Below are 16,114 nucleotides of genomic sequence, written 5' to 3'. Positions count from 1 at the left end.
TGACCTTGAAAAACATGTGTTCTTACAATGAGGAGGGTCGTACTGCCACATATCTGACCTGTAATTTGACTTGGTTATGTCACCTGCTTGTCTCCATGGAGACAGATAAGTTTAAAGCCATAATATGGAACAAATCTGACCAAAGCAATAACATCTCCATGGAAATAAGCAGGTGCTCTTACCAGCAAAATTACATACTGCTACGCTTCCAGTTTACACTCATTTATATGCCCACATTTAAAATACTCATTTACATATATCATTATATTATTCACTATGAACAGCACTGAGTTTAAAATAGTAATAACAGCTGTTTTTTGAATGTTTTTAGGGTCCACTAGGGGGCAGTTGGCTTAGCCAAGTTAGCCCTCACTCGTGCTTGATCTACCGCATCCAACATGTTCTTGCTGTCCACAGCCAAAGTGTGCGCCGCAGCTAGCATCTGCTTCTTGCACTCCTCCTTTAAAGACGTGATAGCGTTCTGCTGGGCCAGTCGCATTTTACTGATCAACTCTGCCATGTCATTGTTCAGCAACTTCTGGGTGCCCTCAATCTGTAAATAATAAGAACAGGGTCAGAACTAGACAATACACTGTAAGCCAAAGACACATCCAACACGGCTAATATAAGCCTTTTGTCAAGATTGACATGAAAGAAGCACTATGTAACTTTTCTGGTAGAGGGATGTAGCATGGCACCTGCTTACCTGCAGATAGATGTGTTTAATACCATTTGTGGGACAATTCAGGCAAAGTAACATCTATTGACACAAGCAGGATGCACTCTCTCTGCCTTAAAAGTTACTATTGTGCCTTTAATATGAACTCGACATAAAACCCAGTCTATTGAACCTCTTTTCTCTTTTCTCTTTAAGTGTAGACATTGTAAAATTAGATCCTATCCACCTTATTCCACCATGCCCAATTTTACTATTGACCAACACTCCCATTGTGTCACTTAGAGATAAACTAGGAAACTAAAATGTTATAAAGTAAGTTGAATTGGTTAAACTGTGTTCATGTGCATCCACATGTCAATAACGCACCCTTTTGCTGAGTGGCTTGAAAATTATTTTCTAGTCTGTATACAGTAGAACTTATAAGCTGTCAAGATCGGCAGCCCTATGCAAAATCACACAACTGGAAGGAGGGGTACAATTAATAGCAGCGCCCGTGGCAACTTTGTAAATAAGGTGGATATCAGTCTCATTTCCCTCTGGAGTACAACAGGCATAGTGTACGGTATATATCCAAACATGCTTTTATCAACAACAAAAAACCACTACATGAAAAAAAATCAATGTTCTTTTGTTTTTTATTACACTTCTAACCCTGGCAGCTAAAGGAAAAATAAAGAAAAAATCAATAGCGAAACAGGAAATAAGAAGATGAGAGTTAACAAGGTGCTAGTGATAAACAGTACCTCAGTCCTGACAGATTCATGTAATGTGGGCAGGATCTCGTCCACGCTGCAAATCAAGTCTCGCAAGGCCATCCCCACGGACTGTAGGCACAGATCAATGTGAGAATTAATCAGCTTCATCCATCAAGAAGCATGTCTTCTATTACTATTCACTCACCCTCAAAACACCAATAAATAGGAGGCAAAGTGACAATTTGAAACAAACCAGGAAATAGTACCTTAATGATGCTAATGTATTGTTCAGGCTGCAGTGCTGCCACGTCATTCTTCAGCTGAACCACAACTTTGACCAGGTCCATCACATACTGGTAAACTTTATCATTAGAGCGATCCAGTTCAGCAGTGGGCGCAGGCTGGAAAACATTATCAGTCATTTCATTATTAATGTACATCAAGAGCTAAAGCTGTTTAGATTCAATTATCTGTGGCCACAACACCTTTAAACTAAAACAGTAGCAACCATTTAAGGTAATACATTTTAAACGGACATTTACATTCAATTTATATTGAAGGGAGAACCATTAAACAATAAATCATTAATTACCTGGGCTGTGAGTCGTGGTGGCTTTTCTGGTGTAGCTGCAGGGACGAGAATTTACATGAGGGTCAGATAGACAATATAAAAAGTAGTTAATGTACTCTAAATGATGATTTGCAGCTTACCATGATCCGTGTCTTGGGGCTAAATGGGCAAAAAAACAAAAGATCATGAGAAAGACAAAATGTACTCACTTTTTTCACAGTTTTAAATATAGCCCATAAGGAAATCTACTGTGGTTATAGTAATATAAAGTAATGAAATAAAGTTAGTAATTGATATAATTTTAAGGGGAATTGATTGGAATTGACACGTACCTCTGGGCTAACGACTACCTCTGGTCCCATTGGGTCCTGCAAAGAAACAGGCAGGTTCATTTTATACAGAACGCACATGGAGCCTCTCTTTGGGACTGTTATGGAAGGCGCAGTTAGTATAAAGCTATTGGGGCAATGGGAGTTGACAGGTGGGCTGTTTAATGCTGTTGGCTTTAGAGTTGCAGCCAAGGCCGCAGCAAACTCAGGAGGGGGGTTCAGAGACACAGAGAGGGGGTTGACAAAACCTAAGGATGCTCTGTTTCCCACCAGGAGTTTCTCTTCCTTCTGCAGCCACTTTTTATCCTCCACCATCTCTTCTTTCTGCCTACGGAGAGTGTCTTGCATATGCAGCCGCTCCCGCTGCCACAGGCGCTGGACGTCCTCTCTGCTGTTGGGCTCCATTCGCAGAAACTCTCCCTCCTGAGGTCAGTAAACAACAGTTTACACCACACAAGTACAGGTGCTGTTTAAAGTCCTGCTGGGCTCTTACCGCCATGCTGCGGCGCCGCGGGGACGTGACTGGCAGCGCCAAAGTGTTTCTGGAGTCTATAGGGGACTGGTAATCACATGGACTGGCCAGGTCCGGAGAGCTGGCACACAGCGCTTCATTCAGCTGGAAAACAAATTCATAATCTGTAACTTTTTATTGAGAGAACAATACAGTACATAACAGTGATAGTGGAGATGATCTGAGCAATGGCTCAGACTGTACCTGGATATGCAGGCCAATGCTCAGAGTGTTTCCAAACCGGGCTGGCTTCACTCTAGACGGCTGAAGTGCAGATTTTTAATGGTGGATATATTTCCGCAGCAGTGACAGAATTAGAGTGGGGTACTCACCTTAGGAGGAGGTTCATTAAAGTTGAACTTGGTGTCAAAAAACTTTGTTGAACGTGCTTTGTCCCGCTCCCTCTCCACTTCCTGCTCCTTCTCCATTTTGTGGACATCGCTGACAGATTCATATTAGATTTTAGGGAGGAAGAGTGCTCATACACTGCTCCAATCAATAACTCTGAGATGTAATACCCTTTATTTCCTGATTTATTCAAAGTGAATACCTGATCTTGACCACAAGCTCAGTGAAGGTGGGCCTCTCGCGGGGGTCATAGGACCAGCAGCGGGTCATGAGTGAGTACAATGCGGGGGGGCAGTTGTCTGGCTTGGGCAGCCTGATGCCCTGCTCCAGCTGGTTAATGACATCCCTGTTCTCCAGCCAGAAGAAGGGCTGCTGCCCATAACTCATTATCTCCCACACACATACCGCTACGGAGAAAAACAAACAAGTGCTTAGACAAAGTCTTATTCATTTAGCATGAGGCAATCCAAGGTATGCACTGTATAGAAGTAAAGCCTGAAGAATGTAAAACACTTGTAAACAGGACACCCTGACAACAAATGCCCACAAGAACCCACCAAACATCCACACATCACTGGCTGAGGTGAAGCGCCTGAAGTTGATCGATTCTGGAGCCATCCATTTTATTGGCAACCGGGTCACAGAAGCTACAATTAAATCATAAAAATGTGTCAAATATAGTTTTTTTTTCTATTTTGAAATATCACTTTTTTTTTTTATAAAAAAAATGTACTTGGTACTAATATTTTACCTTTATAATATTCTTCATCCTCTATGTATCGTGACAAACCAAAGTCTCCAAGCTTCACACATTCTGGACTGGCCACCAATATGTTTCGAACCGCAATATCTCTGATGAACATGAAAACGTGTGAAAGCATCATACATTTATTTACAAGCTGCTTAAGCAAATGTGATGTCGATATGATGTCATGGGGGAGGAACAGATGTATCAATTAATTAACTGTCAGTCATAAACTGTAAAAAAAAAAAACTGTAAAAATTTCAGGCATAGAATCTGCACCTTAAAACTTGGGATAATAAGGCCTTGTTTTTGCTCTAACCTGTGTACCATATTGACACCCTCGAGGAAGACCAATGCTTTGCAGATCTGCAGGCTGAACAGCACCAGAGTTATGACTGTGAGCGTCTTCTGGTTCTGAGCTAGGTAATGGCCAAGCTGCACAAGATATCAATAATACTTTTCAGACATTTGTGAAAGCACAGAGACATGATTCCTGGTTGTCTTGCAAGAATGTATGCCCTACTAGCACAGACCTCTCCATGTTGATACAGTTCCATGACTATCCACACGGGGTCCTCCTCGATGATACCGATGAGTTTCACAATATGAGGATGGTCTAGCTTCTTCATAATCACTGCCAAATGACAGACATGTTGCCAGTTTTAACTGTTATAATCACTACAATTCATTGCTCTTTACACACCTGCTTCACTCATAAACTTCTCCATGACGTCCGGTGAGCAGTCTTTGCACGTTTTCACAGCAACATTAATTCTGTTTCCATTCTGTTCAGTAGGACAAAGATTGTTAACTCGAGCATGAAATTAAGCTGAATATGTTTTTATTGTAAATATTGTATAAATATGTTTGTTTTTTTACAATGCTAAACTTACAGCTTGTTTGTAAACGCCATCATACACTTCACCAAAAAACCCTTCCCCGAGGATCCGCCCGAGAACAATGTCATGTCGATCAATACCATATTTAACAACTGGAAAAGATCCATTGTCATTTATCTGCAAATGTGTCACAGTGACTAAATCATACAGATTTAACAAACCTGATTTGGGCCTTTCATCAAGGATTTCACAATAAATATCTGAGTCTACAAAAGCAAATGTAATGATTTGCTTGCGCAGTATAATTGTATATAATATATGTTCAACTGAACTTACCCATGCTCTGCCTCATAGAGCTGGTGCCTCTGCTGCTTCAGAAGAGAGACAGAGGTAAAGAAGCCCCAGGTTATAAATTTTCAAATTACAGCTCCAAAGAGCATTGACACATTCAATAAAATAGCTGCTCTCATCAATAACTTTTCATGTTTCATATTACAACCAGAGCATCCCAGGAGCAGGATTCTGCCATGAAGGAGGAGGAGAAGAACAAGCACAAATCACAGTAAGTTGTAAAGCCTGAAGATAAATCCACTCACCCTGTGGGGATCTCCGGCAGGGGACTGCGTTGGTTGGTATCTAGAAAGATAAAATTGGCTTCATAATGGTGGACATTATTTATAATTATTTACTATAAATGTGCAGACATTTTTTATCACTTGAACCCATATGTGGCACTGTCTCTGGATGGGATAAAGCTCAACCAGTATTATGTATTCCTGAGCTTCAAATGTCTGTACAGTATGATTAATGTTTATAATATAGTCAAAGACAATCAATTTATTGTGTTATTGTAAGCAGCTAGCATGATAGTTAAGTTGTTTAGTATGCTGTGTTGTTCTTTTCAGGACGTGCTGACAGGTAGTTGCTATACACATCTTTATGCATGTGTATTTTTCTTTTTTTTACTTTCAGATTTCTTTTTCCACACTTTTATGCCTGGGTGACAGACTCTGGGTAAACAATCAAACATACATGATATGTATGTTGTAATGATGTTTAGATGATGTTTTGTTAATAAGTGCTGGGTTACCTGACTTGTGTGGCCTGTAGATAACTGAAATATCACTGTCATTTTCCAAACGACAATAACCATCAATAAGGTCCATCATGTTTTCTGCTCTGGGGATGTTCGCCACATTAATTGATAAACGCTGCAAAAAGACAAATCATGAAAAAGGAGGAAAAAGTAATGCAGCACAAATAGCATATCGAAAATTGTATGTATAAATGTACTTTTTACCTGCCTGGCCCCCTCCACATCAATATTGATGATAGCCTTGCCATCAGGCTGAGGTATACATTGTACCCTCTTTATCTGTTTGAAGTCTGCTAAAAACACAGGCTGAAAACAGAAATGATTGATCAATAAAATGTGACAAACCATCCAAAAGTCAATCACAAAACTCACTGCTGCGTTTTCCTGAGTACGCTGACGAATGCCCCTTCCACCAATCACCAGCTCGACAGACAGGCGCCAACCTTGCTGTTTGTGAAGAAAATTATTTGTGGTTTGGAAATACATTACTGTATTACTGTAGAAAACTGTGACATATTGGAAAGAAAAACAGCTGTAGGTATCTTAAGGTTTGTATGTTAATTACTAATACAGTGATGCAGATACAAGTGACAAATCGAAGTATGTAAATAAATTACAGCAGTATATTTTTAACAACTCAACCCCATTAGAACACAGGTCTAAAAATGTCCTACACTGACCCTACAAATATATGCAATAGGTGTGGCTTATTTGCACAAGAAAAATTATTCGGATGGTCAATGTTTAAATTCACAAAGCAGGAGTTTGGACAAAAGAGATTTTTGTGTGTAGCTGCATTTCCAGTGTGTAGTGAAAGAGGACATTAAGTTTGCCTGTATGAAAAAGGGGGTGCAGGGGATATGATTGGATGGGAAGAAGAGAGAAGAGATAAAAAGAACAAGTATAGTTTAACTTTTGGTAACATTACTGACCACTAGTTCACAGGGGAAGACCTCCTCGTCGTAGCTGAAACAATCCCTGAGCGTCTCAAAGAACTTGATCATGCAGTCGTCCTCTTTGAGAGAGGCGTATTGTAGAAATGTTTGTTGGATCATTTTCCGTAACTGTTTGGACTGAGTTATAACAAGTACAGTAAGGCCTGAACAGTGAACCATGGGTTTACTTACAGATACTGTACTACAAGGTTACCTTCATGCTGTTTATCAACTGCTGAGGGAAGAAAAGCTCCAGGCCCACCTCTTTCCTGTGCAATGTCAAATAAAAATGAGAAAATTAGAGATTTGGTATGTCTGAAATACTAATAAAAGTAGTGTAAACTTACTCAAGCAGCTCAAAATTGGATTTCTTCTCTAGACCCTTTGCATTCATGTCTTTATAAAACCTCCTGTGATTATACAAAACAGTGAGATTCTCTCAAATACATCGCATGGTTTTGAATGTCTAACATCTGACCCACCTAATTTCCAAGCAGCCGAGCTGCAGAGCCATCCCATCACTGACTTTACTGGCATGATACTGCATGTAGTCACTACGCACCTACAAAAGTCATATGAATCAGTATAAAAACATATTTATAAAAAAGAAAAAAATACAATAGATATGTAAAAAAAAAAGGATTGTTACTTGTTGATAAAAATAGACTAAAGTAGATCTGTCATCTTGAAATTTCTCCAGGAAATTGACAGGAATATATCTAATACGGAGATCATATCTGGACAGAAAAACACAACACAATACAATAATCAAACCATTATAACATTTATACAACTCAGATTCAACACTTTTTAATGCCACTTTGTCTTTTTTATTTATAAGATGCTCTAAGTTCATGTAATTTCTCCAAAACCCTAGTGGTTTCTTCAAATAAATCTATTTGCATTCATTTTCACCATTTTTTTTTACTGAATTGACTAAAACTGTATGAGAAAGGTACTAAATACCTCTACCAAAAATATGCATTCAGAATACTAATTTGGAGCAACTGTATTCCTGTACAGTTACACTTTGATTTGGTGGCATTCAGAATACAGTTATTCCTAAACTCAAAGGAGCACATTGTGGTACCTAATCGTGTAATTCAGGCCTCAAACTGCATGAAATTAGTACATTATATAGTCCACTTTGATTGGACCATGTATTAGAATATGTTACAAAATACATTTTAATGTGGATATTCAGTTTTTTGTAACTAAATACATTATAAGTATTATAATAAGTATTCTTCCCTACACTGCCAATAAATGCCCATAGAAATGATTCCTTATGGGCTTGATTTTGACACCATCATCTGAAATACCTGAGCAATACTAAATACCCTAAGGAGCACTTGACCACATAGGTTAATTTCCTCATTGATTGCAGTCATACCTCCACTCGGCTTCCACATGATGGCTCTCGTAGCGCTGCTCCACCTCGCCCACAGTCAGGTCTGGGTGCAGCCAGTGGATCTCCTCAGACTTCAGGTGTTTCAGCAGAAGACTGTAACATCCTGTGTGTTCAATTTTGGGCCCCAAACGGCCACTGATCAAGATGGAATGAATGATGGCCTGAAACCAAGCACGAGCAGATGAATGCAATATATTTTATATCGTTCAGGACATCTCTATTTATATTGTTACAAACACTGTTGCACTCTCTGTGGTAGATTATAATATATCTCTAATTTAATAATGTCAATGAACAAGCTACTAACTTACTTTTATATTAGTGTCACTTGGGCTCTTGTCTTACAAATAAAATAGTAAGGGATAAAATGGTAAAAATGCAAATGCCAAATTGTTGTTTTGAAGGAAAATGAGAGATAGTTCTTGACTATCTATTTACTGGCAGAAGTTTCTCAGTTTTCACAGCAGGTGAGAATGACATCTGGGACAACAGCTGAAGAATGTGGTACATGTATTGTGGTGAAAATACAGGTTAATCCGATATAATGAATCATAATGACAATTTAAAAAATAAGTATTTTTTTTAGGCAGTACAAGGTAAACAAGATTCATTCAATTCAGAAGGGCATATTTTGTCCTATTTTTTATTCAGTGTTGATATTTGTCTGTGTAATCCCTCAGTCATTCAGATATGAACAACAGTTGCAAAAAAAAATTTAAATTCAGTCGACCAAACAAATGGTTTGAATACATTTTTCCGCTCATCCAAGTGGCTTCTTCAGTTCTGATCAGATTGCTGATGGACGCTGCCTTATATCAAAACAAGGAAAACAATGGTGATAGCCAGTATGCTAATAGGTGTGTAATGTAGCTAGTCCATTACCATCATGGAGGCTAGCAGAAAGGAAGGACATACACAAGCGTTTAAAATGTTTTATTGATAAATGTGTATCACTGAATTGATTGTAATTGTGCAAATTTTAACTTACCCACGTTGTCTGCCTTAGGTGTTTCGGCCAAATGAGTTCCCGGGGAGCCGAAGCACATTAAGAAGATTCCGGGGCAGACCACTGGGGGTTAACAAGGAGGGGTGTTGTATATTTTAGCTTTGTGGGGGAACGTGATTAGTTTCCACTGTTAAGACAATTAAAGTAAAACGGAGCTCTATTTTAATTAACAACTTAATTGAATAAATTCTTACTTTGGTTGATTGGAGCTGAATTTTAACAAGAGAACTGGATTAGAGAAAGACTTACCTGTTATACAGAATGGGCTCACCCAATTAGGGAGAGGCTCTATAAAAGGAAAAAATCTCAGAGGGTGCTGTATGTGTAACAGGTATTGCAAAGGTTGATTTTTTAAAAACTTTTTTTTTTCTTGTTTCGTTGTAAAGTTTATGGTGAAAAATAAACACACTTGGGTCTGCACTGGACTAATTGTCTCAGCTCTGCTCTGTTCCTCTTTTAACCGCTAAAGTTGCTATCCGGGCGATTACAAGGTGTGAAAACACCCATTAGGGGCCTGAACGATTATGGAAAGTCTGACTCATTCACAGTTCACACTTAATGTAGTTAGTCTTAGGTAACAAATAGAAACTGTGTACAAATAGGAGGGTTGGTTTCAGTGTAGTTAACTCCTCCCTGCAGACAGATATAAGGCAGTGTCCACCAGTAATCTGACCAGAACTGAAGATGTTTGAGGCTGAGCGGTGAAACATCTTCACTCAAAATCTTTTGTCCAGTTGACAGAATACATTTTTTCTGCTCCTAAGTATTGATACTTGAGTATCTAGGTTTTATGGTAAATGAACATAAAACATGCATCAGTCTCAAACAACAGGTGATTGCCATGACAACACCAACAACATTAGATTTATCTGTAAAAAATGCCAACATTGATTTTCTTAAATATGTGAAACTCACTCTAATTTGCCATGAACTGTCACACTTGACGAGTTTAAAGTTCTTGCCCAGTGTGTTGTTGTTGCAGAAGCAGACTTTGAGGATCTTGACTTCTCCAGTGAACTGGGTGGGGTCAGGGTTGGAGTCGGAGTCGCTGGTCCTGGGAGGGGGCACTTTCCAGGCCAGAGTGTCTCCGGACATCACCTCATACATCTTCACTGAGAGAGGGGCCGCTTCATATCAGCATCCTGGACAGATATTATATGAAATTTATTAACTGCGCAACATATAGGAATGCGATAAAAAAAACTACACTTTTCAAGGTCAGGATTTTTTCGTTTTTTTATGCAGAAATGTAGCTTCATAACAGGTTGCCTCTAACAGGTTAACTGGGGAAGCAAGATGAATCACAATCAAATTGAAATTGCAATTTGATTGAATTAGCAAATCGCCTTTAGCCATAGAGTGGTCACAATTCAAAATAATATATTGGTAAATCACCCACTATAATAAGAACCAGTCAGGATTAAAAGGACAAAGACCAGCACATGATAAACATAAATAATATAAAGACCTGTAATTATGAAAGGTAACTATAATGTGCAGACAAAGAGAGCAGAGAAACCATTTGTCTTTTAAGTGTTCAAAACATTAAAAAATAGTCTCTACTATTACACCATTGCCATATTTGTAGTAAATCATCTATTACATAATAGGGCTTAAAGCACTTTTTGTCTGCATGTGACTAACAACATCTGAAATTCAAGTATTCTTTTCTGTTTGAGAACATGAAGCGCTAAGTGATTCATGCAACAGAACTCAGAGACTGTCAAGACATGCAGCATCTAATTTAAAACACGATTATGTAAAACCTGTCTTTAAATATAGATACATTGTGGTGATTAACTAACCATTAGAAACTGCATTGGGCAAATGAGAAGAAATGCTATAAACCAAGATGACAACACTAAACCAAATTAATGCAATGAGCAATTTATTTTTCCAGCCTCTTGGGGCCTTATGTTTTCATTTTACACAACAAAATAATTCATCAAAGCAAAAATATCATTGCAGCTTTTCTGTTGTCAAGATCCCGTCCTTTCATATCGACACGGCAAACAGTCACAGAGAGAAGAACACTTGAAACAATTACACACGCACCTCACTTAGGTTTAGTTTGACTACATACCCAATACTACGTCCGCAAACAAGTGCCTGTGGCTGTCCAAGGTGCTTCTCTCCTAAAATGATCGGTAAAAAACAGCCAGATTTCCTCCCAGGCTCTGTCTGCTGTCAGAAGCTTGTGTTGTCTTTGCCTCAGGCCACAAATTCCCCAGCAGCAGCAACACAGCCGAGTGGGAGTGTAATGTGTAACTGTGTGTTTAGTGGAGAAGTGAAAGAAGAGGAAAAGGGATGAGCACCTGATGCCAGGATTCCTGAGTTGGGTCAAATAAAGATTGTTGAATGTTGTGATATTCTCCATATTATGGTAGGATACGACAGCATGATCTGAAAGAGATTCAGAGCTGCATAAAGGGAACAAGCACAACAATAGGTACTTTCACTAAATGTCATCTGGATATGACCCATATGACAAGGCAAAGTTACAGATAATGCGTTAATGTCATTTAAGCCATAGTGCAGATTAGCAGCTGTATGTGTATGGCAATTAAATATATAGGAGTTTATCTTAACACGGTAGGAAATAACACAACAGGTCCTAAACACACAAAACTTAAGAACAATCAGTTCTCACTTAGGACCAATACACTCACAAATGCTGCCGTGTTCGCACTTGAGTTGTTATGGTAACAAGTATTTCCGTGGATCTTTATCTGTGAATCACCACAAGATAATTATAATCTGATAAAGTGTAACATTTCATAACTGGTAAGTCTGTTGCATGAAATGAAGCTAACTTTTGCAAAATACTTTGAGATCTGAGGTTTTCTCAAAATGTCACAAGTGAAGACATTCATGACAGCCACTGATTTAGGACAACAGACTGTCACAAATGTGAAAGAAATTCCACAGCACAGAGTGGAGAAAGGTGACTGAAAGTGAGCAGCAGAAAGCAGCTGCTAAAGATGTGCTTTAGTATGGAAACCCACTGGTGTAAGCTAATCGACATTTTAGCCTATAACATAAGTTTTAAGTTTATAGCCTCCAGGTAAAATGTTTGAACACATTCCTCATATTGTTTCTGTTCCCTCTTATTGAGAAACCTTCTGACTCAATGCACCACAATCTGTCATAACATGCACTGACTGGATTATTACAATGTATAAGTGTAATCCTGCACCCTTGTTATGTTCTATAAGCAAACAGCCAAGTTTATCTACCTCCTTATCTCACAAGTTTCACATGTGAAATGACCTTCCATGTGGTCATATTAAACATATTTTGTATTACAATAAGCCCATATGGTGATCACCATAGCATACTGTCTAAATTGTACATTGTAAGAAGTGAAAGGCCTGTCTTTAGCCGACTATGTCAACAAAGGCAGGTCTCAGACAGGCCTATTCCTAAACAGTGTTTTGCTGAGGGTCTGCACATTGCACCGTCTTATCCCCGGGCGGAGGAATGCGGCTCGCTGCTGCTTCACCTGCACAGACTTGTACTGATAAGAAACCAGGGCTGTAACCGCACAGTTTTTCTCTTCAGCGAGAAACTTTTAGCCTTTTATGATTAACATGCTCCAAATACAAAAACAGGCTCATCAAATCTATAGTCAAAAGTGCAATTGTGTTAATAAAGATATATTCATTACGCAAATAGTTGCATAGAGTTTGCTGAGCGCAGGTGTGTACTTGTCCACATAGGTCATAGGTAACTCGCTGTTAGAGCTGTTACTCACCTGGCAAAAAGTTTGGGCGCACTACATTGAAGATCTAAATTATTACTCATCCGCTCCGGTCATAATAGCACTAAAAATAGATCAGTTAGAAAACGTTTATTCCCGTGTTGGAGTGAAGCTCAGTGTACTGTTAGTCGTGTAGAAGTGTCAGGTGGCCACTCCTCTCACCTCCACTCTCTGCTGTGGGCCCCTGCACTTCCTTATTGCTCCAAACCAAACCTCAACCAGAAACAAAGATGGCGAAATCTCAAGCTTCCCGTGAAGTAGTCCTGCATGCCTGAGGGTTTCATATGGATTATTAGAACACGTGAGTAAAATAGAGATAGAGTTATTTATGCAGCTATATATAAATGTGGGGAAGGGTTTGGCAGTGTAAAGTTGATTTACCACAATCTATATCCCAAATTTTAATTATAGCAAATTAAGAAAACGTTTATATATCATTCTGTGAATAAACTAAAATAATATGGCTATATTTTTGAGTTTTAATCGATAGAAATTGCAATTACATGACAATGACACCAGAGGGCACTACTGACCTATGAAAAAAACAGCCGAGGAAAGTAAGTACGTAAGTTGTTATTTACTGCATTTCTCACTTGTTAATCACTAACCCTATAGAATTGTTTTGGGCAAATAAAAATAAGTAGTTGCTTTTCAATAGCTTTTATCTCATGCTGACCCTTTTTCATTATGACATCATGAATACTTATCAGATATTTTTACTTGTGTAAACATACATATTATTTTTACATGAGTTTAGATTTTTTTTAATTATTATTATGAAGTTATATAAAATAACAATTAATACATAAAGTTAAAGTAAATCTGTGCAAGTGAAAGAGTGCAAAGAGCGATCCTTCCCTTCAACACTGTATATATAGCCTAATATTGTATGTGTAGATATGTATATGAATATATTATCATACACAAATATGTAAAGCAGTTAACTTGCCAGGGGCACTTTCTTCACTCTCGCCTTCCCTCTGCTCTAGGTGTCATTTTGGGGAGTACCGGATCGGCTGACAGCTGTAAGGGGAGTTCAAGTCTGGGGCACTCAGGGACCAGGCCACACCCACCGTACCCCACAACCAGTGAAGGGCGAGAATCTACAACAGGTGCCCCTCTCACTCTCTCCTTCCAACTTTTAGACAGTAGCAGTCACATGCAGCAAAGTGCTATAGGCTTAAGCACATACAATGGATTCACTGTTCAGGGGCAATATAGGATCATTAACAGCAGTAATTTTGGACACGCCACCGCCCAAATCAGCACTCTCCCCACATCCCAGGGTGGAGCCGGGCCAGAATTTAGTTATGCACTCCCAGGGGAACACAGGTGGTACAGCGGTATGCCCATGCTTCTTGCACCTCTCTGGAGACATATCGAGGTGATGAATAGAAAGTATTTGTTTCTTTGCAACAGTGGGTCTAATAATATTTCTCATAGTAATTCCAGTTATGTTGTTGTTGTGGGTGAAGAAGGTGTTGATAAAACGAAGAGTGTGTCAGCAGTATCAGGATACATGCTAGGGGTTTGGAGATGATTGGACTTACACTCAATCAGTTTGGTTACTCAGTACTAATTTGTTTATCTTCTATAACTATTTTAGGATGGCCAATGTTATACCAACTAATTAATAGGATCATGGCGTGAATGAGATTTAATACACCTCAAACCAAACTATGCTTTTTCATTGCTTCATCACAAGATACTTAACTGATCTTTTTTATTCATTTAACTGGACCTTCAACTGTTCATTGTTAACAGCATTGAATGGTATCAAATTACTCACAAGTCTGTATCTAGAAAAACATTTAGTACCACAATTTATACATTTTTGTTTTTCTTTTTCTTATAAAAGTGAATAATTATCAATTACACAAATTATTTCAAATGCATTTAATTTCTTCATAAATATACAAAGTCTAACAGCTATCTTGTATTATGTACATTAGACTGTATCTTACTAAGAAAAAGTTTATTTCTGTTTGGTTCCATGCCATAATAAATTGTGCTTTCCTCTGCATTTTAATTCTAATTAATTATGCAAAAGAACAAAAAGTTTACTATTAAATAAATAATTAAACATTTTTATGAAACGGGCTCCCTTAAATTATACAGTACGGTACATGGTTATAAATATGTATTAACTTATTAATGTATAATTGTACCACCTGTAACATTGCCAGTCTCAAGATTCTCTGTCAAGTCTGATTAGTGAAGGCAGCAGTTCAGTCTCTATCCACTAGAGGGTTCATCACACCTGGTTTTACTCTCCCAACACTGCACTTCAGCCTATGTTCCTTTTAAGTCTAAATCCACCTTAAAGATAAACATGGCTACATATTTTAAGATTCAGCGGTTTTGTGAGGTGTATGCTCTTACTGTGGACAAGGTACCCTCCCCAAACTGAACTACAGACCCCACCCGAGGGCCTGTGTGAGAATGGAATGCTTTGATCCACCTTATTCCACATTTATGCTCACCTTATGTCACTTGGATGATCTCAGGATATTTGTCTTTCCCTTAATGACCACTGACTCCTCATTGTCCCATGGCTGACCTCTGAGGTCAAACTGCTGACATCATTGCTCTGGTTAATGGTTTGACTTGGCCTCTAGAGCCTTTATTTGTTCACCTTTGACCAAAAAGATGGACACCTGCACAAGTAAAGGAGTGGGGGAGAGGAGAGGGGAGTAGTGACCATGTTTTCAGGTCAGGAAAAAGTACCTAAGACTTATTTTCAAGTGGTAGTCTTAGTGTATTGTTGCGCTATTCACCAAGGCATCTATGTACACATATATCCATGAGATTTATATATGACTGTTTTTATTATTATTATTGTTTTTTTTACCATCAACTTTTTACCATCGGCTATATACATATATATTTTTAATAAAGCTGAAACGATTAATTAGAATAATGGTGACCAGTAAACGATTACAAGCAACGTAATAGTATTTATATTTATATATTTTGATTAGTCTAATCATTAAGGGCACTCCAAAACACTTGACAAAGGCATTTTACAATAAGAAAGTGGCATTATTAAAATGTAAAAAACGTTACCTAGAAGCTTTTAAATTTATTTCACCCTTTATTTGATTAAAACTGTCTTTAAAAATATAAGTGTTCAATAAAATAGTCAACTAATCAAGCCTAGTAAAGTAATTGTTAGTTACAGCTGCCCTA

General features: G+C 38.3%; 1 protein-coding gene across 4 annotated transcripts; it reads right to left on the bottom strand.

The window, feature by feature from the left end:
- Positions 1-206: 206 nt before the first annotated feature.
- Positions 207-13,103, bottom strand: ptk2bb (protein tyrosine kinase 2 beta, b). 4 transcript variants are annotated; one of them, XM_055232415.1, is made up of 32 exons: positions 12,920-13,103; positions 11,481-11,568; positions 10,081-10,307; positions 8,142-8,320; positions 7,398-7,485; positions 7,231-7,310; positions 7,096-7,158; positions 6,963-7,017; positions 6,746-6,886; positions 6,186-6,260; positions 6,018-6,119; positions 5,808-5,928; positions 5,314-5,353; positions 5,054-5,085; positions 4,939-4,983; positions 4,772-4,869; positions 4,582-4,663; positions 4,412-4,512; positions 4,198-4,313; positions 3,885-3,985; positions 3,691-3,780; positions 3,336-3,540; positions 3,118-3,226; positions 2,990-3,049; positions 2,768-2,890; positions 2,545-2,697; positions 2,278-2,313; positions 2,086-2,104; positions 1,967-2,001; positions 1,641-1,775; positions 1,423-1,503; positions 207-553 (listed from the first exon to the last, which is right to left on the bottom strand). In XM_055232415.1, exons 3-32 carry the CDS (start codon positions 10,270-10,272, stop codon positions 338-340), a joined length of 2,973 nt encoding a protein of 990 aa, XP_055088390.1. In that variant the 5' UTR covers positions 10,273-10,307; positions 11,481-11,568; positions 12,920-13,103; the 3' UTR covers positions 207-337. The 4 variants fall into 4 exon arrangements, with proteins under 4 accessions (XP_055088390.1, XP_033846582.1, XP_055088389.1 ...); XM_033990691.2 differs by lacking the exon at positions 11,481-11,568; XM_055232414.1 differs by having other exon boundaries at positions 2,278-2,697; positions 12,920-13,094.
- Positions 13,104-16,114: the final 3,011 nt, after the last annotated feature.

Source organism: Periophthalmus magnuspinnatus, chromosome 24 (genome assembly GCF_009829125.3).
Source record: "Periophthalmus magnuspinnatus isolate fPerMag1 chromosome 24, fPerMag1.2.pri, whole genome shotgun sequence".
In the NCBI taxonomy this organism is placed as follows: Eukaryota; Metazoa; Chordata; class Actinopteri; order Gobiiformes; family Gobiidae; genus Periophthalmus; species Periophthalmus magnuspinnatus.
Note: the sequence above shows the minus strand (reverse complement) of the source record. Positions and strands in the feature narration are given on the sequence as shown.